The following is a 23112-nucleotide window of genomic DNA, read 5'->3' as shown; positions in this document are numbered from 1 at the left end:
TAATGATTTGTATTTGAAATAAGATTTTTTTTACATCAAACTTTGCTTTCGTCAAAGAATCCTCCATTTGCAGCAATTACAGCATTGCAGACCTTTGGCATTCTAGCTGTTAATTTGTTGAGGTAATCTGGAGAAATTGCACCCCACGCTTCCAGAAGCAGCTCCCACAAGTTGGATTGGTTGGATGGGCACTTCTTTGAGCAGATTGAGTTTCTGGAGCATCACATTTGTGGGGTCAATTAAACGCTCAAAATGGCCAGAAAAAGAGAACTTTCATCTGAAACTCGACAGTCTATTCTTGTTCTTAGAAATGAAGGCTATTCCATGCGAGAAATTGCTAAGAAATTGAAGATTTCCTACACCGGTGTGTACTACTCCCTTCAGAGGACAGCACAAACAGGCTCTAACCAGAGTAGAAAAAGAAGTGGGAGGCCGCGTTGCACAACTGAGCAAGAAGATAAGTACATTAGAGTCTCTAGTTTGAGAAACAGACGCCTCACAGGTCCCCAACTGGCATCTTCATTAAATAGTACCTGTTAGAGCCTGTTTGTGCTGTCCTCTGAAGGGAGTAGTACACACCGGTGTAGGAAATCTTCAATTTCTTAGCAATTTCTCGCATGGAATAGCCTTCATTTCTAAGAACAAGAATAGACTGTCGAGTTTCAGATGAAAGTTCTCTTTTTCTGGCCATTTTGAGCGTTTAATTGACCCCACAAATGTGATGCTCCAGAAACTCAATCTGCTCAAAGAAGTGCCCATCCAACCAATCCAACTTGTGGGAGCTGCTTCTGGAAGCGTGGGGTGCAATTTCTCCAGATTACCTCAACAAATTAACAGCTAGAATGCCAAAGGTCTGCAATGCTGTAATTGCTGCAAATGGAGGATTCTTTGACGAAAGCAAAGTTTGATGTAAAAAAAATCTTATTTCAAATACAAATCATTATTTCTAACCTTGTCAATGTCTTGACTCTATTTTCTATTCATTTCACAACATATGGTGGTGAATAAGTGTGACTTTTCATGGAAAACACAAAATTGTTTGGGTGATCCCAAACTTTTGAACGGTAGTGTATATATAAAGAGAACTGGATTGAAAGGGGTATAATCTTTGTTACAGATTTGTTTGATGATAAAGGCAATCTTTATAGTTATGAAAATCTCCTAAAAGCCAAATCTTTTCCAGTCAAATATAAAGAATTTACTTCTGTGATAGGGCTATTCCCACGGGTATAACTGAATTTGTTGTGGTTACACCGCCCCGAGCTGCCTCCCCGGCACGTTCAAGCCACTCCCCCAGCTCGGACGTGCTGGAAACATCCGAGCGCTCGGCTCGCGCTCTGAGGAGACGAGCGCTGCACTGCACCAGGTGTTTGCCATCATCCATCAGGCACACCTGTGGCAATCAGGCAGCCTTCTACAAGAAGCCTCCCAGAACGTCTCTCAGTGCTTCGACGTACTGAATCCTGCGACTCTCCCTCCGCGATTTCCACGGCTCCCCGCGTCTCCAGCGACCTTCACGTTTCTCCCCAGACCTCTCCTGCGATCTCCCCCCTTGTCCCTCTATCTGGACCCCTCCTTTCGGACTCGACTTCCCGGATCTCGGACCTGGACTTTCTCGGACAACCCCTCTTGGATCACGGACTGGACTTTCTCGCCAGGTGCACGCACATTTTTTCAACACCTCCTGGTCATTTACATACCGCACCACACATTGGCTAAAAACACTCACACATAGTTATATACGCAAACCACGGGACACCACACATAGTTTATTCACACATCCCACTAACAGAACGCCTTTTTTTCACCATACATTCCCCTCCCACAATAAAACCTCCCTTTGTAGATTTTGAAGTCATCTCGTGTCTGTCTGTCTTGGGTTTCGCCACACGGGTCAGGTTCTGGTGCGCGAGCATAACAGAATTAATGAAATGTCACTTAGGATATCAAAATATTAATCTTCAAATACCTTGTTTAAAAGTTAGCGGAATAAAATTAACAGATATAAGATGTACAAAAAAAACAACCCAGCCACTGAGGATGCACAAGCCAGTGCATCCTTAGTGCCGGTCCCAAGCCCGGACAAATGGGGAGGGTTGCGTCAGGAAGGGCATCCGGTGTAAAATCTTTGCCAAATCAAATATGCGGATCATAAATAAGACTTACATACCGGATCGGTCGAGGCCCGGGTTACCAACGACCGCCACCGGTACTATTAACCAGCAGGGTGTCGGTGGAAACTATGCTACTGTTGGGCGAAGGAGAAGGAGAGGAGGAAAGCATGTCCAGAGGCAGCTAGAGAGGAGGAAGGGTAGGCATGTGGAGGTGAGAGTTGGAACTTTGAATGTTGGCACTATGACTGGTAAAGGGAGAGAGCTGGCTGACATGATGGAAAGAAGAAAGGTAGGCATACTGTGTGTGCAAGAGACCAGGTGGAAGGGGAGTAAGGCCAGGAGTATCGGAGGTGGGTTCAAACTCTTCTACCATGGTGTGAATGGGAGGAGAAATGGGGTAGGGGTAATTCTGAAGGAAGAGTATGTCAAGGGCGTGCTGGAGGTGAAGAGAGTGTCAGACAGAGTGATGAGTATGAAGCTGGAAATTGAAGGTTTATTGCTGAATGTTATCAGCGCATATGCCCCGCAAGTTGGGTGTGAGATGGATGAAAAAGAAGAATTCTGGAATGAGTTGGACGACATGGTGGAGAGGGTACCCAAGGAGGAGAGAGTGGTGATTGGAGCGGACTTCAATGGACATGTTGGTGAAGGGAACAGAGGTGATGAGGAGGTGATGGGAAAGTATGGAGTCAAGAAGAGAAATGTGGAAGGACAGATGGTGGTCGATTTTGCGAAAAGGATGGAAATGGCTGTGGTGAATACATATTTCAAGAAGAGGGAGGAACACAGGGTGACGTACAAGAGTGGAGGAAAGTGCACACAGGTGGACTATATCTTATGTAGAAGGCACCATCTAAAAGGGATTGGAGACTGCAAGGTGGTGACAGGGGAGAGCGTAGCCAGGCAGCATCGGATGGTGGTCTGTAGGATGACTTTGGAGACCAAGAAGAGGAAGCGAGTGAAGACACAGCCGAAGATTAAATGGTGGAAGTTGAAGAAGGAAGACTGTTGTGTGGAGTTCAGGCAGGAGTTAAGACAGGCACTGGGTGGTAGTGAAGAGTTGCCAGATGGCTGGAAAACCACTGCAGAAATAGTGAGGGAGACAGCTAGGAAGGTACTTGGTATGTCATCAGGACAGAGGAAGGAAGACAAGGAGACTTGGTGGTGGAATGAGGAAGTACAGCAAATTATACAGAGGAAAAGGTTGGCAAAGAAGAAGTGGGATAGTCAGAGAGATGAAGAAAGTAGACAGGAGTACAAGGAGATGCAGCGTAAAGCAAAGAGAGAGGTGGCAAAGGCAAAGGAAAAGGCGTATGGTGAGTTGTATGACAGGTTAGACACTAAGGAAGGAGAAAAGGACTTGTACCGATTGGCTAGACAGAGGGACCAAGCTGCAAAGGATGTGCAGCAAGTTAGGGCGATCAAGGATAGAGATGGAAATGTGCTGACAAGCGAGGAGAGTGTGCTAAGAAGGTGGAAGGAATACTTTGAGGGGCTGATGAATGAAGAAAATGAGAGAGAGAGAAGGTTGGATGATGTAGGGATAGTGAATCAGGAAGTTCAGCGGATTAGCAAGGAGGAAGTGAGGGCAGCTATGAAGAGGATGAAGAATGGAAAGGCAGTTGGTCCTGATGACATACCTGTGGAGGCATGGAGATGTTTAGGAGAGATGGCAGTGGAGTTTCTAACTAGAGTGTTTAACACAATCCTGGAAAGTGAGAGGATGCCTGAGGAGTGGAGAAGAAGCATACTGGTACCGATTTTCAAGAACAAGGGCGATGTGCAGAACTGTAACAACTACAGAGGTATAAAGTTGATCAGCCACAGCATGAAGATTTGGGAAAGAGTAATAGAAGCTAGGTTAAGAGGAGAGGTGACGATCAGCGAGCAGCAGTATGGTTTCATGCCACGAAAGAGCACCACAGATGCGATGTTTGCTTTGAGAATGTTGATTGAGAAGTATAGAGAAGGCCAGAAAGAGTTGCATTGTGTCTTTGTAGATTTAGAGAAAGCTTATGACAGAGTGCCGAGAGAGGAGGTGTGGTATTGTATGAGGAAGTCAGGAGTTGCAGAGAAGTATGTAGGAGTGGTGCAGGATACGTATGAGGGAAGTGTGACAATGGTGAGGTGTGCGGTTGGAATGACAGATGGGTTCAAGGTGGAGGTGGGATTACATCAAGGATCGGCTCTTAGCCCTTTCTTGTTTGCAATGGTGATGGACAGGTTGACGGACAAGATCAGGCAGGAGTCTCCATGGACGATGATGTTCGCGGATGACATTGTGATCTGTAGCGAGAGTAGGGTGCAGGTCGAGGAGAGCCTGGAGAGGTGGAGGTATGCACTAGAGAGAAGAGGAATGAAAGTCAGTAGGAGCAAGACGGAATACCTATGCGTGAATGAGAGAGAGGACAGTGGAATGGTCAGGATGCAAGGAGTGGAGGTGACAAAGGCATCTGAGTTTAAATACTTGGGGTCAACTGTCCAAAGTAACGGGGAGTGCAGTAGAGAGGTGAAAAAGAGAGTGCAGGCAGGTTGGAGTGGGTGGAGAAGTGTGTCAGGAGTGATTTGCGACAGAAGGGTACCAGCAAGAGTTAAAGGGAAAGTTTACAAGATGGTTGTGAGACCAGCTATGTTATATGGTTTGGAGACAGTGGCACTGACGAAAAGACAGGAGGCGGAGCTGGAGGTGGCAGAGTTGAAGATGCTAAGATTTTCACTGGGAGTAACGAAGAAGGACAGGATTAGGAACGATTATATTAGAGGGACCGCTCAGGTTGGACGGTTTGGAGACAAAGCAAGAGAGGCAAGATTGAGATGGCTTGGACATGTGTGGAGGAGAGATGCTGAGTATATTGGGAGAAGGATGCTGAATATGGAGCTGCCAGGGAAGAGGAGAAGAGGAAGGCCAAAGAGGAGGTTTATGGATGTGGTGAGGGAAGACATGCAGGTGGCTGATGTGACAGAGGAAGACGCAGAAGACAGGAAGAAATGGAAACGGATGATCCGCTGTGGCGACCCCTAACGGGAGCAGCCGAAAGTAGTAGTAGAAGATGTACAAAAAAACGTATAAGAAAAGTGCTTTATGACTATAATAAGATTTCACCCAGAGGGAAGCCTTTCTGGAATTCACAGTTGGATGACATAAAATGGCGTAAGGCTTGGTTGTGCCCATTTCAATTCTGTATCTCAAATAAAATTAGAGAAATCCATTTTAAAATTCTACATAACATCTATCCATGTAACACATTAATTTCCAAATTTACTGGCATAGAACTTAATTGTACCTTTTGTAGCGCTGAGCCAGAAACGGTTATGTATTTGTTTTGTCACTGCCCCTCATCTGTGTTTTGGAGTGACATAGAGAATTGTATACTTAACAAGACTGGACAGTCTATAGTAATTGTGCCCTACGGCGTAATTTATGGGGGGGTCAGGGGGGACATGTCCCCCTCAATATTTAGAAGAGGTGAATTTGTCCCCCCCAAGAAATATATCATGAATGATAATGTTAACTCCCTCGCCAAAAAAAGGTAAAATAACAACACAGACAGTCGAACTACTCAAAATGTAATTCATACTTGTTTTCCAACGATTTCATACACCCCTATGCTTGGACCATACCACTTTAACCTTGCCACTAGGATTGCCGACCTCGTTGCTGTCTTGCAGTTGCTCCTGACAACCAGCTAGCCAGCTTGCTTGTTTAGCCCAGTACACCACCCTTTCTTACCTTTGGGGTTTCTGAGTTAGATTTTCTTACGTATCTCCGGATGAATTATAGCTTTATCTAGTTTATAACTTGTGTTTGGGGTTGTCAGTTCAGACACCCTCACGAACTAGCTAGCTAGCTAGCGCTTGCTAACAGTAGCCCCTAGACGTTTATCTTGGCTTAAATGAACTTGAACTGATAATTTCGGGCACATGAGATAACATAATAGGTACATATACAAACCAATTTGTGCCAAGGGTATTGTATTAGTTCAAATGCATCTACTACTTTCATTCACAGAGTCAACATGAGCAAGAGGAACAATAGCTGAAGGAGAATAAATATTTGAAATACATGACAGTCTACTTCATTATTTTCCTTTTTGTGTCACTATAGGCAAGCCTATCTGAAAGTTGTTTTTCTTTTACATAAATAACACCTTTCCACAATAAATTGATGTAGAAAAAGAGCAAATTGGTGCATACAAATTCACCAGAATGCAGGAAATTAAATGTGTTGCTCAAAATTTCCAGGGGGAGGACCCCCTGACCCCCCACTAAATGTGTCCCCCCCCCCCAATGTTCAAGTGAAACTTACTCCCCTGATTGTGCCTAAGACATTATTACTAAATTTGAATGTGAAACTAAATATTTAAATTAAATGACGAATTTTATAATTGCACTCTGTAAATTTCACATACATAAAGCGAGGTTCTCTAGATCCCTCCCAAACCTTGGCGCTTTTCTGGTTGAGTTCTATATGTATATAGACACACTGGCCCTTATGATGAATAGAAAACGTGAACGAACACTGTCATATTATAAGGAACTATTTTCTGTAGCCCCCGATCAAGTTTCATTGACTTTATTTAGGTTATTGTTTGTTTATCATGTTTAGATACTTTATACTTGTTAATTGTTTACTTTGCATATTTCATTGATTATCTGCCTTTTCCCATTTTCACTAGTAGAAATTTGAATTATATAAGAATGTATGTTTCACTTATCTAAAAAAAGAGTTCATTGTGACCTTCAAACTTTGAAACTATATGATGTCTTCAGCATATGTATTTACATTTTTTTTGACCGATTTCAGGTCTGTTTTCAGTTCATTTCGCAAGGCTTGAATCTGCCTGCTAAGGCAATCCAGGCTAGTTTTTTTCCACTTTCCTTAACATCCTTCTTTAAAAAAAGAAAAAAAGACTTTCTTCTTCTTTACTAAGTGGCAATTTTTTTTAAAAACAATCAAAAAACAATTAATAAAAAAATCCAGGCTAGTTTGAAATGACGCTGTAGCATCGTTAGCATGCTTCTCATCAGCTGAACGGTTTATTTTTATTTTTTCAACTTGGTTGTCTGGGTTTCTTTTGTTCTTTGTTTTTTTCTTGAACATCCACTCAGTGTCAGGGGTCTTAGGTCCTTCTGCGTTTACTTGTCAAGTTTTGGCGGAGTTTAATGTTTTGGCATTAGAGCGTTCACAGCTCAAGCGTGCATGCTGCGCTACCATCCCACCAGAAGTCCTATCTTTATTTTTTATATCATTTGGGGTTTCTTGAGATGAATGTTACTGTTCCATCCTGGTCTTTCTCTGTCCTAAAGGTATTGGTCTGCAGGGATGGCTCTCTGCTGGTGAGGTGGGTCTTTCTCTTGGTGGCGCCGTCCTTTCTGGCACTTCCTGCCTGGCTGGGTTTGACTGGCATGACTGGCACCTTTGCAGTGTTGGGCAACAGTGGGAGGTTGGGCTTTTCTACTCTTGCAAATGATGGCAGAGGGTCAGTTTGGCGTTTCATTTCACTAGCCATTCTGTTCGGTCTGCCACTAATCGTCCTGGATGGTTTGAAGCTCCTGACCGAGGCTCCCTCTGCCTGAGGAATCTGGGGGATCTGTAATCTGATGACCCGATTCCAATTAGTTGTGGAGGGCCTCAAAACGACGTTGCTCACCTTCTCTGCCCTGTCGGCCTTTTGCTGAACTTGGGCTTTTTTGGTGGCCTCCAACCGGGGTAGACGTGCAGGAGACAGTTTCCTTCGGCTGAGCAGGTTGGCTTCCATGCAAACAAAAGAGTTTCTAGCCACTGTGTGATAAAATCAAGTCAATAAAAACACATCTTGAAAAGGCTTTGAGAAGAACCACAAAACAAGTGACCTGGGTCAGGTACTGAATATATTTGAGATGATTATCAGGCACCTTAATTGCCTACAACAATCAAAAAGTATTTGTAAATGAAGTTTCTTGTTCCACAAAGAGATGGCCACTATTTGGAATAGAATAATGGGAATAGTGGATGTAATGAATGAAAGGTCACGTGTTTAACTTGACCCACTCACGGATGTACGTGCAGTGCGTGTGACGTATACAGGAAGTGAGAAGCGCATGTTATGAAGGTTGTATGTCGGATGAACGCTAGTAAAAGCTACACAGTTAAGAACCTACGAAGTCGGCTCGTTCTTGAATTATTCTTATGTCAGTAAGACAAGGCGTCTACGGACATTACATGGTGTCAGAATAGTCTGTGTATCTGAACACGAGCGGTCATGCCGAAGTTTAATCCGCCGAGTGAATTCAAGTTTGACTGCCCCGTTGAATGGCCGGAGTGGAGACAACGGTTTTCGCGCTTCAGGCTCGCGACAAAGCTGGATAAAGACGACGGGGAGATTCAAGTGAGTTCGCTGATTTATGCAATGGGCAGCGAGGCTGAAAAGATATTCAGCTCGTTTGACTTCGCGGCGGAGGGTGATAAAGTGGACTATGATATCGTACTGAAAAGGTTCGACGACTACTTTATTCCCCGCCGTAACATCATACACGAGAGGGCGTGCTTCTATCAACGTAGCCAGCAGCCAGGAGAGACAGCGGAGATGTACATCCGGACATTGTATGAGCTGTCTGAACACTGAGTTTGGGGACAAGGGGGATGAACATATCAGAGATCGTCTGGTAGTGGGCATAAAAGACAAAGTGCTCTCCCGTCAGTTCCAGCTCACAGCGGACCTTACTCTGGTGAAAGTCATTGAACAAGTGCGCCAGGCGGAGGCAATAACAAAGCAGCTCAGCCTCCAAGCTAACCAACCAGAGGCCCAGCTGGCTAACGTCAATGTTGTCCGACGGCGGGACGAACGCCAAACCAAAAAGGGCGGACAGCGTCATGGTTGCAGCAGACCTGCAACCAACAAAGTAGATGAATGCGGGAGGTGCGGCAAGACGCAGCACACCGATGAGCGGAAGTGTCCTGCAACGAACAGTAAGTGCAACAAGTGTCATAAAAAGGGACATTGGGAGCGTGTATGTCACTCTAAAGCGGTGAGAGAAGTCACTGAAGAGGTTAAACAGCTGTACTTTCTGGGAGAAGTTGGCAAAGAGAGCAGTCAGGAAGATTGGACTGTTAGTTTAACAATAAGTGATGTACCAATAACCTTTAAAATTGACACGGGGGCTGACGCTACTGTTATCAACCAAGGGACATTTAAAAAGCTGAAGCCAAACATAAAACTGGGACCTCCTGACACATGCTAAATAAGCCCAGGTGGAAACATCAGCTGCATAGGACAGTTTCAAGCCACAACCAACTACAAGGAGAAACAATACTCCTTTCCAGTGTATGTGATCAAGGGGAGAGGCAGCTGTCTGCTGAGTCGTCCAGAGGCAGTGGAGATGGGTCTAGTGAAGCGGGTGAATGAGGTCAGTGGAGTTTTCGGTTCAAGTGGACTGCTGAAAACAGACCCAGTGAAAATAGCTCTGGTGGAGGGTGCCCAGCCATACGCGGTGCATACAGCCAGACGGATACCGCTGCCACTTGTACCACTGGTTAAGAAAGAACTGCAGCGCATGGAAAATGAGGGCATTATTGAAAAAATGACTCAGCCCACAGAATGGTGCGCCGCTATGGTGCCGGTGCTGAAAGCGAACAAGAAAGAGGTTCGCTGCTGCGCTGACCTCAGGAGGCTGAATCGAGCGGTGAAACGTGAGAAATACGTGCTGCCCACTATGGAGGAAATAATGCCAAGGCTCGCAGGGTCAAAGTTCTTCACAACGTTGGATGCAGCAAGTGGGTTTTACCAGATCCCCTTGCATGAAGACAGCAGGGGGCTCACCACTTTCATCACCCCATTTGGGAGGTATGCTTTCTGCCGCCTTCCATTTGGTATAACGAGTGCTCCAGAGATTTTCCAGAGAAAGATGGCGGAAACTCTGACCGGGCTAGAGGGCACAGAGGTGTACATGGATGACATCCTTATACATGGAGAGACTGAGGAAATCCATGACCGGCGCCTAGCAGAGGCGCTGGGGGTCATTGAAACAGCAGGTCTCAAACTGAACCAAGCGAAATGCAAGTTCAAACAGAAACAAGTCCGCTTCCTTGGTCACATCATCGACGAGGCAGGCATCAGACCTGACCCGGACAAAGTGGCCGGAATAGAGAACTTTCCTCAGCCCCAGAACGTGACGGAACTCAAGAGGTTCCTCGGGATGGTGAACTATTTGGCAAAATACGTCCCAGAGCTGTCCACTGTAGGTCAGCCGCTTTATGGACTGCTTAAAGCAACGACAGAGTGGCTGTGGGGACCTGCACAGAACACAGCATTCCAAGACCTTAAAGCAGCACTCGCCACCGCCCCGGTACTCACCTTTTATGACGTCACTAAGGCTACGGTGGTGTCAGCAGATGCCAGCAGCTACGGGCTGGGAGGTGTTCTGCTCCAGCAGCACGGGGAACACTGGAAGCCCGTGGCCTACTGCTCCCGACGGCTGAGTGACGCAGAGACAAGGTACGCACAGATCGAGAAAGAGTGCTTAGCCAGCGTCTGGGCATGTGAAAGGTTCGAGAAGTACTTGTTTGGGCTTGACAATTTCAGACTTGTCACCGATCATAAACCACTAGTGCCTCTCATGAACAGCAAAGACTTGGATAATGTGCCCATTAGGTGCCAGAGACTGTTAATGAGGCTGATGCGTTTCAATGCAGTGGCTGAATACGCACCAGGCAAAACTTTAGCTGTGGCTGATGCACTCTCCAGAGGCCCAGAGCAGCGCTACGGAGATGGTGCTTCTCATGATGATGTTGCAGCGCACATTGATGCCATCGTGTGCCAGGTGCCTGCCACACCTCAAAGGATGCAGGAGATAAAACAGAGCACGGATGGGGATCTGCAGCTCCAGACAGTGTTGGGCTTCATCAGACACGGCTGGCCTGAGTATGTCGATAAAGTGCCGGAGACAGTCAGAGACTTTTATCAGGCGAGAGGGGAGTTATCTGAGGTAGATGGTTTAGTCATCAGAGGCAGTCGTATCGTCATTCCCACAGAGATGAGGGAGGTGATCTTAGACAGAATACACGACGGGCACCAGGGGATAGTTAAGTGCAGAGAGAGAGCTAGCCAGTCAGTGTGGTGGCCCAAAATGACAGAGCACATTACAACAAAGATACAGCAATGTCAATTCTGCAGAGAACACAAGAACACACAGAGAAAAGAGCCTTTAATGTCAAGTGAGCTCCCATCCAGACCATGGCAGAAAGTTGGCATAGACCTGTGTGAGTACAAAAAGCAAAACTACTTGATAGTGTCTGACTATTATTCCAGGTTTTTGGAGATCCTAAATCTACCAACAACTACTAGCAGTCAGGTTGTAGCTAGGCTGAAGGCTACATTTGCACGTTTTGGTATCCCTGAAATTGTAGTTAGTGATAATGGGCCACAGCTAGTTTCAGAAGAGATGAGGAGGTTCAGTGAGGATTATGATTTCATCCATGTGACTTCAAGCCCACACTACCCCCAGAGTAATGGACAGGCAGAGAGGGCTGTTCAGGTAGCCAAAAGCATATTAAGGCAGGAAGACCCTCTCCTCGCCCTGTTGACATACAGAGCTACACCCTCTTCTTCCACTGGAGCCAGTCCAGCGGAATTGCTCATGGGTAGGAGACTCAGAACCACCTTACCCACATTGCAGCATAACCTGAAACCGGCCTGGCCTAAAGAGGAACTGATCAAAACCGCTGACGCCGCAGCCAAATCGAGGCAGGCTTTCTACTACAACCGCAGGAACGGCGTGCGGACACTGCGCCCACTGAACTCGGGTGACGCAGTACTCACCAAACTTGATGGACAGAAAACATGGACAATGCCAGCAGTTGTTCACAGTCAGAGCTCCACTCCCAGATCCTACATAGTGGAGACAGCTCAAGGTGAACATTACAGAAGGAACAGGCGCCACCTGTTGGCCACACCTAAAACACTCACCTTTGTCAGCAGGGATCCTGACCCTGTCACTCCAGGGGAGAGTGGAAACACGGATGAGTCCCGAGCAGCAGAAATGCCAACTTCCACACCATATGTTACTCGCTCTGGCAGGGTGAGCAAGCCTGCAATCCGGCTGGATTTGTGAGGCGTATGGACTTGTGTACTGTGGGGGATTTTTTATTTTTTTTGTGAAAAGGGGGGTGATATACAGGTTAGAAAATCATCTTAGAGGGGGAGATGTAATGAATGAAAGGTCACGTGTTTAACTTGACCCACTCACGGATGTACGTGCAGTGCGTGTGACGTATACAGGAAGTGAGAAGCGCATGTTATGAAGGTTGTATGTCGGATGAACGCTAGTAAAAGCTACACAGTTAAGAACCTACGAAGTCGGCTCGTTCTTGAATTATTCTTATGTCAGTAAGACAAGGCGTCTACGGACATTACAGTGGATATCACAAGTTCCTTGTTGACAAACTGATGATTTGCTTACAGACCAGATCTTTATTTATTGATTGTTTTGTTGATGTTGAACTTCAGGCAATGCTTTCTTTTTTTCACAAGTAATGTGTAAATTTTAGAAATGAGCTTTTCTTTTCAGATGTCTCCTCTTACCATCTGTTGTTGTGACTTGTCTTTTGAGGCTGAACTTAGATCTGCTCCTCTCCTTATGCTACAAGATCCAAGGACGCTGCATGGCCTCGTCTGGTGTCATCCTTTTGTTCAGGTCTCATCTAGCGAATAACACATTTAGAAAAAAATCGTAAATTATCGTAAACTGGTAACTAGATAAGCTTTGCAGTCTTAACACCTTTAGAAATAAACTACAGACACTCCGACTCTGGACATTGAATTTCTTGACATCCATTTGTACTACAAAGTTATTAAAGGCCTGATATAACTGCTGTCAGGTGAATGGAAACTACTTAGGGTGTAATAATCCAAATGCTTTCATAAGAAGGGCTTACAAAAGCGCAAGAAAGATATAAATGTTAAGTTAAACCACAATCTAAAAATACATGGTTTGCAAACAAACTTTTCAATTATTATCTACAGTGTTTCTGAGGGAGCTGTCGTACTCCAAGCAGTGCTTAATGAAGTCCAGGAGATGCGGTTCCTTGGTCCTCATCCTGCTGGCTAGATTTTTTCTTCTGGACAGCGCAATTTTCTTTTCACTGTTCTGTTTATGAATCAGCATGCCCTTGGAGTCTGATACACACATAACAATGTCAACACACTGACAACTGGATGGCAAGAAATATTTTCAGTTCTATCACAAAGTAGATCAAGGAATCAAATTGCTTACCAAAGAATATGTTCTTATATGGTGCCAATGCAAGAAACTCTTGTGGTGGCATACCCAGTGCCTGGTAATACATATAAAACCAATAGTGACTGATGCATCAAAACCAACACAATTGTCATATGTATATGTACAATTCACACGTACTGCACTCATCCCTCTATGTGTGGGTAGGTGTAAGTGCATGCTATGTGAATGTTGTTTCACTTGCTTTATTTATCCTATTTAACACGAATAGAAAACATGATCAGATTTATTTTTTTTTAGAATTAATATATATGAACTTAAATCTCAACGCATTAAATGGTCAAGGAACCATAGTTAGTATTATAGTATTCCACCCTTCTTGTTACCTCTATCATGAAGGACAGTTGCTCTTCCTTGCCATTACCCTGGAAAAGCTTTTGTCCAGTGCAGAGTTCAAATATAATGCAGCCTAGACTCCACACGTCAATGGCAACACTACAGACATGGCCCAGGATCACCTCTGGAGCACGATAGGGCAAAGACTGGATGTAGGAATTGGCTGTGAGAGAGAAAAGAGTTGAGAGAGAGATATTTGATGGAAGGAGTATTTTTTTGTGTTGTAATGCCATAGCAAGTCTCCTTCAGGACTGTTAATCCCATTTTATGTGTATTTTGTGTACTTTATATGTGCTTTGTGTAGTACATGTCCTTGTAACTGCCATAAGGAACCAATGCTTACAGCTGCCTATGGAGTGCTGTGTCTGTTTCCCCACTATGTTTCATATTAACCTTTACAACATGATTTACAAGACCGTAAAAACAAATGGACACTCACCTATAGCCTCTTCCTCATAGTGGCTTGTGCCAAAGTCAATCACTTTGAGGCTGTCTGGGTTTTCATTTGACAGAACAATATTCCTCTGAAAGAGAATCATACACACATATGAGCAGGACCATTTTGCTTTACTTCTGCAAGTCGTTCAGCTTTCTTTTTTTCAAAATTTTTAACGACATATTTCTGTACTCAATGGTTGTTTAAATTGTTCACAATGCACTCGATTTGCATTTTAATCAACGTTTTAAATGTTTGCTTAAAATTTGGACAGAAACGTGGTTCAACAAGTGTTGGTGCCATGCTAAAATAAATCACACTCTCTTAACTAGCACCGCCTGGGCTTCGTTAAACCAAAGAGTGATATTCACACTGTAGACGTGTAATGATGAGCCGTACCGGTTTGAGATCAGAGTGTATGATCTTCTCTTTCTTCAGCAGCGAGAGACACTTCAGGAGGGAGGTGGCATACTTCCTCACCTCTGATGTGCTGAGGCTCTTGTTGGCCCTGTTCTTCTCTTCCAGGGTTATTCTTGGGGAAAAACAAGTCAGACTGGAAACAGGTTTAAATACCATCAATTATCCCACCGGAAATTCAGTTTTGTGGGGCAGTTCAGGTAAACAGTGGACAGTATGCCTCATGTATGCCAGTGAGCAACATTTGTCACACTTGAATGACGTGTGGCTGGGTAGTCACTGAAATGCAGACTCATTAAAAATTAAAAAAACAATCTTTTTTTTTAGCTCACCCCAGTAGTTCAAAGGTGATACAAAAATGTTCCCGGATGCAGAAGTGATCCTTCATATGGACGACATTGTCGATGTTCATTTTGTCCTTTTGCGGGGCTTCTAGGATCTCGATCTCTTTCTTCCTAAATGAATAAAAGCTGGACGGCAAAGGACCACTGGGAACAACATGAGATCTCTAGCAATAAGGGTGACTGCTACACTATGTGAATTATAACATCTTAATTGTATGTTATTAGTTTGAACTTAGAACTGACCCAAATCAGAATTGGATCATTATGCCAGCATTCATTAGGACAACCAAAGGGAACAATAGGATAAAGTAAAAAGATTATGTAAATAGATGAAATAATAATTAACGTTTGCTAATAATGCATGTGTGCCATGGGGTACAAATACAACAGTAGAACCAGTGGTTATCAGAACACAAGTTCAGGGATATCTTAGATAAACTGTAACTATGGGACACTGCAGCATGTCTGGACCTATTAATTTCCATAGGGATATTGACGAGAATATTTACAATGTATGTATAACGTGTCTATGTATTCTGATTCTGATGTATGAATATATATGCTGTTGTGCATGCACAGTTCCACAGATACATTAGCTTTTTCCCATACAGGTCTGCTGAGGGCATAATGTGTTATCTAGGATTCTGCATACATGTAAAAATGCATGTGATAAATGTGTCTTAAAATTTGCATTTTCAATATCTGTTGTATATGCATGTGAAAGAGTTGGCGATTTAAAATTTTTTTTTTTTTACCATTCTTTGTTTCTCAGCAGCTTGACAGCCACAAACTCCTCTTCCTTGTGGTCCCAGCATTTTAGGACCTGCACATAGGTACCTAGACCCAAAACCTCTAACACCTCAAAACGGTAGGCAAAGTGGTCATGGGGGACCTGTGGACAAAAGGATGGTTCTTTGACTGATACTAAAACCAAAGGAAAGGGACAAATGTGCAACAAGGAAAGAGATTTAAATTATTGATCTAGACAACAAGTCACCATTATGCCTGCCAACATAATTTTGTATTTTTGTGATTAGACCAACTGGGAAGAAGGATGGTCAAATAACAGATACAAAACTAGCATACTTTGTGTTGGCAGGGATTCAGTGCCTTGATCAAGGACCCTTCAACAGGAATAGCGCTCATTGTCATGGAGGCCCCAACCCTTTCCATTCGAAGGAGGACCTCCCTGATCCCCATGACACCCTGCTCTCTAAGACTTACCCTCTCTCTACATCACACAGTTGGACAGTCACCTGCAAATAGTACATCTCTGAGTCATCATAGCCGTTGTTCTGTGGGGAGCTCTTTGAACCGTTGATTTTAGGGGACTGCAGACCGAGGTACCAGATCTCTGAGTAATTCAATATCTCCTGCTGCTTGAACTTTGTCAAAAGATGACCAAAAGCCTCCAACACTTCTGCAAGGATGGAAAGAAAAACTGAAAGAGCGTTCTCTTCTCAGTGTATTTACACACTGAGGAAGGGAAGGTCAAAGCTACAGTGTCTCTGACAATAAAAGTAACATATAATATGTTTCTCTTGATAAATGCGATACATCATAGCCCTTAATCATCATGTAATGTCTGTATTATAGTAAAAGATGCAGTCTGTTCAAATGCAGTTATTCGTTTTAAGTTGCCTCTGAAGTTATTTTGTTGTATCCTCTCCTTCCACCTTCTCTACTCACTTTAAGACTATGAAAGCAACCTTATCCTCCTAACTCTTACCCCAACAACTTCTTGTTTTGTGTTGCCCCCCCCCCCCCCCAGAGAACCCAGAAATCTTTTGGACCAGCAGTGGGATGTGTGACCCCCCACATAGACTGAGCCTCCATAACAGGTGTATGTGTGTGTGTGTGTGTGTGTGTGTGTGTGTGTGTGTGTGTGTGTGTGTGTGTGTGTGTGTGTGTGTGTGTGTGTGTGTGATCTGTACAATTCATTAACAACCCTATCCTAGCCCAGCTGCAGGGTGTGCATTAACATGGCTTACTAGCTTCCTCCGACCTTTCTGGTGAAATGTGTGTTACAGAGATACTAAATAAGGAAATTAGAATTTACCTGCAGGGGACATGGGCAATCTGAGTCCCTCAAAGAAGCGTTGTTTCTGCTCTGGCTGGCTGTTCACCCAAGGCTTGGCTCAAACTCTGTCCTCTCCTCTTTTGGGCGAGGGGCCTTCAACTCTCTGTGCTGCTGCTATTCCCAAATTATTGAGACATTTACAGATAACATAATCACAATCATCATGACGTTGATGTGCTACTGCTGCTACAACTACCACAACAGACAGGAAGACAGACAAATTATTTCAGGTGAATTGAAAATCAATGACACCGACCACCGGCTTTCCATTGGGATGCCTTTTCGACTGGCACTGGTCTATTTTTGGCGAGACAATCTTGGACTGCTGATGGTCCGAGGAATGCTGCAGAGTGTCCGAGTCCGGTATGGGGACTAAGTATTTACAATTTTCTTTCTATGTATAAAAAAAAGAGAGACTGAGAATATTTCATAGTGTTTGCATGTATGAGTGTGTGCACGTGTGTTTCTGTTTGTGTTTTAAAGAGAAATATATCCTTTCATCAGCTCTGAAGGGGCTCATGTGTTCGATGGTAACGATGACCTGGTTTGAACCCCGGTCAAGGTTTAAATGTAAATGATGCTCCGTATTATTACATGGCCCAAAGGGATTCTGTTAAGGTCCCTAATTGGATGAAAGAGGAAGAAAGGTTGAAGGATTTATGTATTTATTTATTTATGTTTTGCGTTTTATGCATCTGGGCACTCTAACACTTTGAGATTTGTGATGAAAAGTGCATGTGTTATCATTATCATGAAAAACAGCGTGAATGAGAGAAAGTGCATGAGTGTGAAAAGAAGGAGAGACTTGGTGTGAGAGAGTGACGGATGGAGAAAAGGAGTGAGAATGCATACCAACTTTTTCTTGTGACCCTCCGTTCATCTCACTGAGAAGTTTCTCCTCCCTCTTCCTCCACCTTCTGTGGGCGGAAACATAGAAAGGTTGGCTTCACATTTAAAGGATCACGCTCCAAATGGCCTCAACATTTAAACACTTACCTCTGCTCCTCTGCGTTGTTCATGTCATCAAACGAAAGGTTTGCTGTGGATTGAAACGTCCCATGTGTGACTTTGAGAGGAAAACTACAAATAAAGTCTTCCGATTGATATTTATCAGGGTTTTTTTTAACAAGGCTCAAAGCAATGCTCTGTCATTAGTATTTGCACGTTTGCACTGAAGCTGAAAGTCGGTATGAAGCTGAAATAAAATTCCAGCGTATTGCATAGCATCAAGTCAACATGACGTCATGATGGTCGGGTTCTGGAAAGCAGCTGTCTGTCAAATCCCCCGGAAGACACAATCTGAGCAACACCTTTTATCATATTAACGTGAACAAATTCATAATAGAAACGTGCACAAGTGTGTTTTAGGCCTCAATTGTTATATTTTACGTTCTACTTGTATTTCATTCATGTCAGGCTCGTGTGTTTTTAATCCGTTGTCAAGTCAATTTGATTTGTAGAGCCCAATATCACAAATTTGCCCCAGTGGGCTTTACAGCAACACAACATGTCCTTAGACCCTCACATCAGATAAGGAACAACTCCCTTAAGAAACCCCTTTAACGGGGGGGGGGGGGATAGGAATTGGCCGATTTTATTCTGGTTTTCATTTATTTTTAGTTGAATGTGAAGCACATTATAGCTGTTTTGTAATCAACTTTATTATTACCGTCATTATTACTGTCGTTGTTTAAAGTTTTCCTCACAGCCTACTATAATGGAAAAGGCATTTCTGTCAGCCGTACAACACTGTCCCAATCTGAACTGCAAAATAATAAGTGTCTCCTTGTTTTACTGTAAACTATAGGCCGTAAGTTATTCCTATCATTACACATGTGGCCTTTGTTCTGAATATCAGTCAATCAGGAATCAGGAACGTTTATTTGTCGTTTCGTTTCATGCATTTCTGTAGATGAAATGAAACGACATATTGTTTCCCCCAGCCCACAGCAGTGTAACACAAAGACAAAAACACATATCCAAACTACAAAAAAACAAACAAACATGCAATCCATCCATCCATCCATCCATCCATGTCCAACATATAAAAAAAAAATCTTTTTTTTTCTTTCACTGTCCAAGAGCGCCAATGCCAAGATGACTGTCGGAACTGACGGTCTGCCCCGCTTCCGCGTCCTGTCTGACCGCCTTTGGTGCTCTCCCAGGTCCATGAGGGGGTAGAGCGTCCAGTGGCTTTCGCCTCGCAGGCACTCACGCCGGCAGAGCAGAAGTACTCAGCGGGGGAGAGGGAAGCTCTCGCCTGCCTGTGGGCATGCGAACGCTGGCATGTCTACCTGTACGGCAGGGCTTTCACTATCTGCACAGATCATCAGGCGCTGACGGCTCTGCTGGCGACCCGAGGTTCGGGGCACAGGCCCATGAGACTACGGAGATGGGCGGATAGGCTGAATCAGTACAACTTCAGACTCGAGTTTATGCCGGAGCGTACCAATACAGTGGCCGACCTCCTGTCCCGAGCCATCTCTCTGACCAAAGAGGTAAGAGGGGCGACGCCAGAGGATGACAACGATGACAACGACTGTGTCCACAGGCTGCATGGGCCCCTCAGCCCAGTAGTCACCCTGGCCAAGCTGCAGCAGGCCTCGGCTGAGGATGAGACACTCACAACCCCTCGTGCCTATGTCCAGGATGGCTGGCCTGCCAAGGTTGATGACAGGCTGCTCCCCTACCATAAAGTCCGCGACGAGCTCTCCTGCTGGGGGGAGGTGTGCCTCTCCCGTGGCCACCGCGCTATTGTACCAGAGACTCTAAGGGCCAGAGTGCTGCAAATGGTGCATGATGGGCATCTTGGGGGGGTCAAGGTGAAGCAGCGCTGCAGACACACTGTGTGGTGGCCTCACATAGACTCTGATGCAGAGGAGCTGGTGCGTAATTGCACCTGCTGCCTTCTGAGTGGGAAAACCGGCCAGCCTACCCCTAGCACCCTTCACTCCAACCCCGTGGCCGTCCGCTCCATGGGAGCACATCCAGATCGACCTCTGTGGATAGCTCCAAGGGGCACCCGCGCATGCCCGCTACTTGCTGGTCATGCATGACCTTCACTCGAAGTGGCCAGAGGCCATCGAACTGGGCTCCATCACCTCACTCACCATCATCGACTGCCTCAACAAGCTGTTTGGGCGCTGGGGCCTGCCCAGTGTCATCACGATGGACAATGGACCCCAATTTGCATCGGCGGAGTTCTCAGAGTTCCTGCCACTGCGGTCCATCAAGCACATCAGGACAGCAGTGTACCACCCGGAGGGTAACGGAGGGGTGGAAAGACTGAACAAAGCTCTCAAGAATGGAATCCGAGCCTGTCTGGAGGAAGGGAAAACCTTCAGCACTGCACTCAGCCAAAATCTCCTGACCATCCGGGCATCCAAGCACACCACCATGGAGGTGACACCGGCTCTGCTCGTGATTGGGCGGGAACTAAAACAACCACTGGACCGCTTGAGAGTGGAGCCAGTCACTGCACATGAGAACCCAGGGCTCCAGAAAGGCAGAACTCAGGTCCGAAGCTCACAGGCCCGGATGAAACAGAGGTTCGATGCCTCCCGCCGAGTAAAGACTCCCTCTCTGTGGGGGACTGGGTCAGGATCAAACACGTCCACCGCCAGAACAAGCTGCGGTCATACTGGTCGGAGCCCCATCAGGTGACTCAGCAGCTGGGACCAGCTACCTACAGACTGGACGATGGGACTCGTTGGCACTCAAACCGCCTGCATAGGGTTGTAGCCCTTAGAAACCCCGCATCATCCCTGTCCCCAGCTGCTGCTCTCAGTTGGCAGCCCAGACCGGAGGCAAACCGGGCGGGTGATAACCCACCGCCATCGCCAGGCCCTGCTCCCCAGCCTGCTCGCCCTCAGAGGGCGAGGGTTCCGCCTGTCTGGTACAGGGACTATGTTACGAATGGTTAAGGGACATCTAGGGTAGAGACTGCTATGTTATGTTATGTTATGTTATGTTATGGTATGGTATGTTATGTTATGTTATGTTATGTTATGTTATGTTATGTTATGTTATGTTACTTTCTCAAGGGGGGTGGGGGGAACTGTTGTGTCTGGTTGGGTGGTGTTATGCCCAAGTCTGACTTGTATGGCTGAGCACTAGCAGTTACTGTACCTTTGAGAGGGGCAAGGTGAAAAGTGTCGTGAATTGATGTTGGTTAAGTAAAAGTTATAAACGTGGCTCCCGGTGTGGTCATTGACTGAACATAGTGTGTGTGTGTGTGTGTGTGTGTGTGTGTGTGTGTGTGTGTGTGTGCGCGCGTGTGTGTGTGTGCGTGTGTGTGTGCGCGCGTGTGTGCGCGCGTGTGTGTGCGTGTGTGTGTGTGTGTGTGTGTGCGTGTGTGTGTGAATATGAGTGTATTTGGATATTGATAGTGGATCTTGCAAAAAAAATTACTCTCTATCAGAGACATTACTGTAATAAATAAACGCATGTAATAACGATGATAATAATAACGATAATGACAGCAAGCTAAAAAAAAATATAGAAGCAAAGCAAGAAACATGCACAAGCCGTTGGAGAGATGCTAAAACTGTTGTGAAAAGAAAAGAATATTTTGTGACTGCATTTAGAAAAGGCGAATGATAAAATAGATGACGCAACAGGTCTCGAGCTAGGAGCGAAGAGTCGCCAGTTTGATTTACAACACCTCCGAGGCTGTGCAATAACCAGCCACAGTGTTGATATACAGCCCTGTAGTGAAATGCTGTCTGACAGTGGCTTGGCAAAGTGAAATAAATTAATCTGTGTTGAATAACATTTGGTCAGGTTTACTGACTCTGAAAAATCAGAGAGCTGAAAGTGATTTTTTGCATTTTCTGGGGGGAGAGGAAGAGCTGGGAGGCCTTGGAGCCAAACCAAAGTGATGGACAGGAAACAAAATACTGAAAAAAAAGGTTCTTTCCTCTTCCTCCTGCACAATGGCTCCCCCCATCCCATCTCCATCTCTCTCTCTCTCTCTCTCTCTCTCTCTCTCTCTCTCTCTCTCTCTCTCTCTCTCTCTCTCTCTCTCTCTCTCTCTCTCTCTCTCTCTCTCTCTCTCTCTCTCTCTCTCTTCCTCTCTCAGCAAAATTAACAAACGCATCATACTGTCCATGTAGACTTGTTGTGTCCATATAGACACAAAGACTTTTTGGTGTTGATTTAGAGTGATTTGCAGGTAAGCAGATCTTACTTTACGATGGCTCAACCAACCCTAACCAGTTGTGTAGGTGAAGAAGAAAAAAAATCAGTCAATATTTCCCAAACTAAATATGGAAAAGGGACAGTTGTTGGAACAAAGTTTGTGATGTTGAGCTGCTACTACTGATTATTTTGCTGTCTGAAATCAGGTTTACGTCTGTCTGCTCCCCCATTTCATTGTCTTCATTTTCTTTTTTTTTCTTCCCCTCAGCCTTTCTCCAAAGACAGCAATCACCATGATTATTCTGTGTGTGTGTGTGTGTGTGTGTGTGTGTGTTTTGTTTTTTTTTAACCACAACAGTGAGGCCATTTTTATAAAGTCTGCTTTAGGTTTAGGACTTGGATTTTAGGGTTAGAATTAGGATCGGGTAAGGGTTACGGTAAGGGTTTAAATTAAACATGTTGTTCTCACGGTTAAAATTAGGGTTAGGGACTAGAGCATGAATGTAGTCAACTAGAGTCATGTGCGCGTGCGTGTGCGCGCGCGTGCATGCAAAAGAATATATAAGTTTTCAGTCTTTATTTTGGATATATGTAAACCGATATGAATACAATGTAGTGCCTCTTAACCGAGTGTAATCCATGCACATGAACTCCCATTCATTTCAGTAAAATCACATTAGCAGAGGGAAATGAAATCTTCCTAATTGGGTTAGGGGATAGTCGAGGCACGCCATCACTGGTTCTCAAATTCTAAACTTCGTGGCCATGATTTGACTTTCAAAGGAAACGAAACGACAGTGTGAGAGAGATACTTTATCGTTTTCTTGTTGTTGTTGGGTTTTTTTCTTCTTCCAAGGCAGGAAAGGACTATCATGAGATTTTCTCCTCTAGCTAGACGCCATATATGCCTCCAACAACCGAGCGAGTTTTTTTCTTTTTTCTTTTTCTTTTTTATATTGGATAAACTGGTCT

General features: G+C 44.8%; 1 protein-coding gene across 1 annotated transcript; it reads right to left on the bottom strand.

The window, feature by feature from the left end:
* Window positions 1-12726: 12726 nt before the first annotated feature.
* On the bottom strand, window positions 12727-17163 carry LOC130115206 (dual specificity tyrosine-phosphorylation-regulated kinase 4-like). The gene is made up of 11 exons (XM_056282824.1): window positions 17143-17163; window positions 16981-17035; window positions 16178-16341; window positions 15677-15813; window positions 14910-15047; window positions 14560-14692; window positions 14164-14248; window positions 13715-13887; window positions 13365-13425; window positions 13113-13267; window positions 12727-12792 (listed from the first exon to the last, which is right to left on the bottom strand). The coding sequence occupies exons 1-11, from the start codon at window positions 17161-17163 to the stop codon at window positions 12727-12729; spliced, it is 1188 nt and encodes a 395-aa protein (XP_056138799.1).
* Window positions 17164-23112: the final 5949 nt, after the last annotated feature.

Source organism: Lampris incognitus, chromosome 7 (genome assembly GCF_029633865.1).
Source record: "Lampris incognitus isolate fLamInc1 chromosome 7, fLamInc1.hap2, whole genome shotgun sequence".
Taxonomy (NCBI): Eukaryota; Metazoa; Chordata; class Actinopteri; order Lampriformes; family Lampridae; genus Lampris; species Lampris incognitus.
This window is presented reverse-complemented; position numbering and strand designations above follow the sequence as displayed.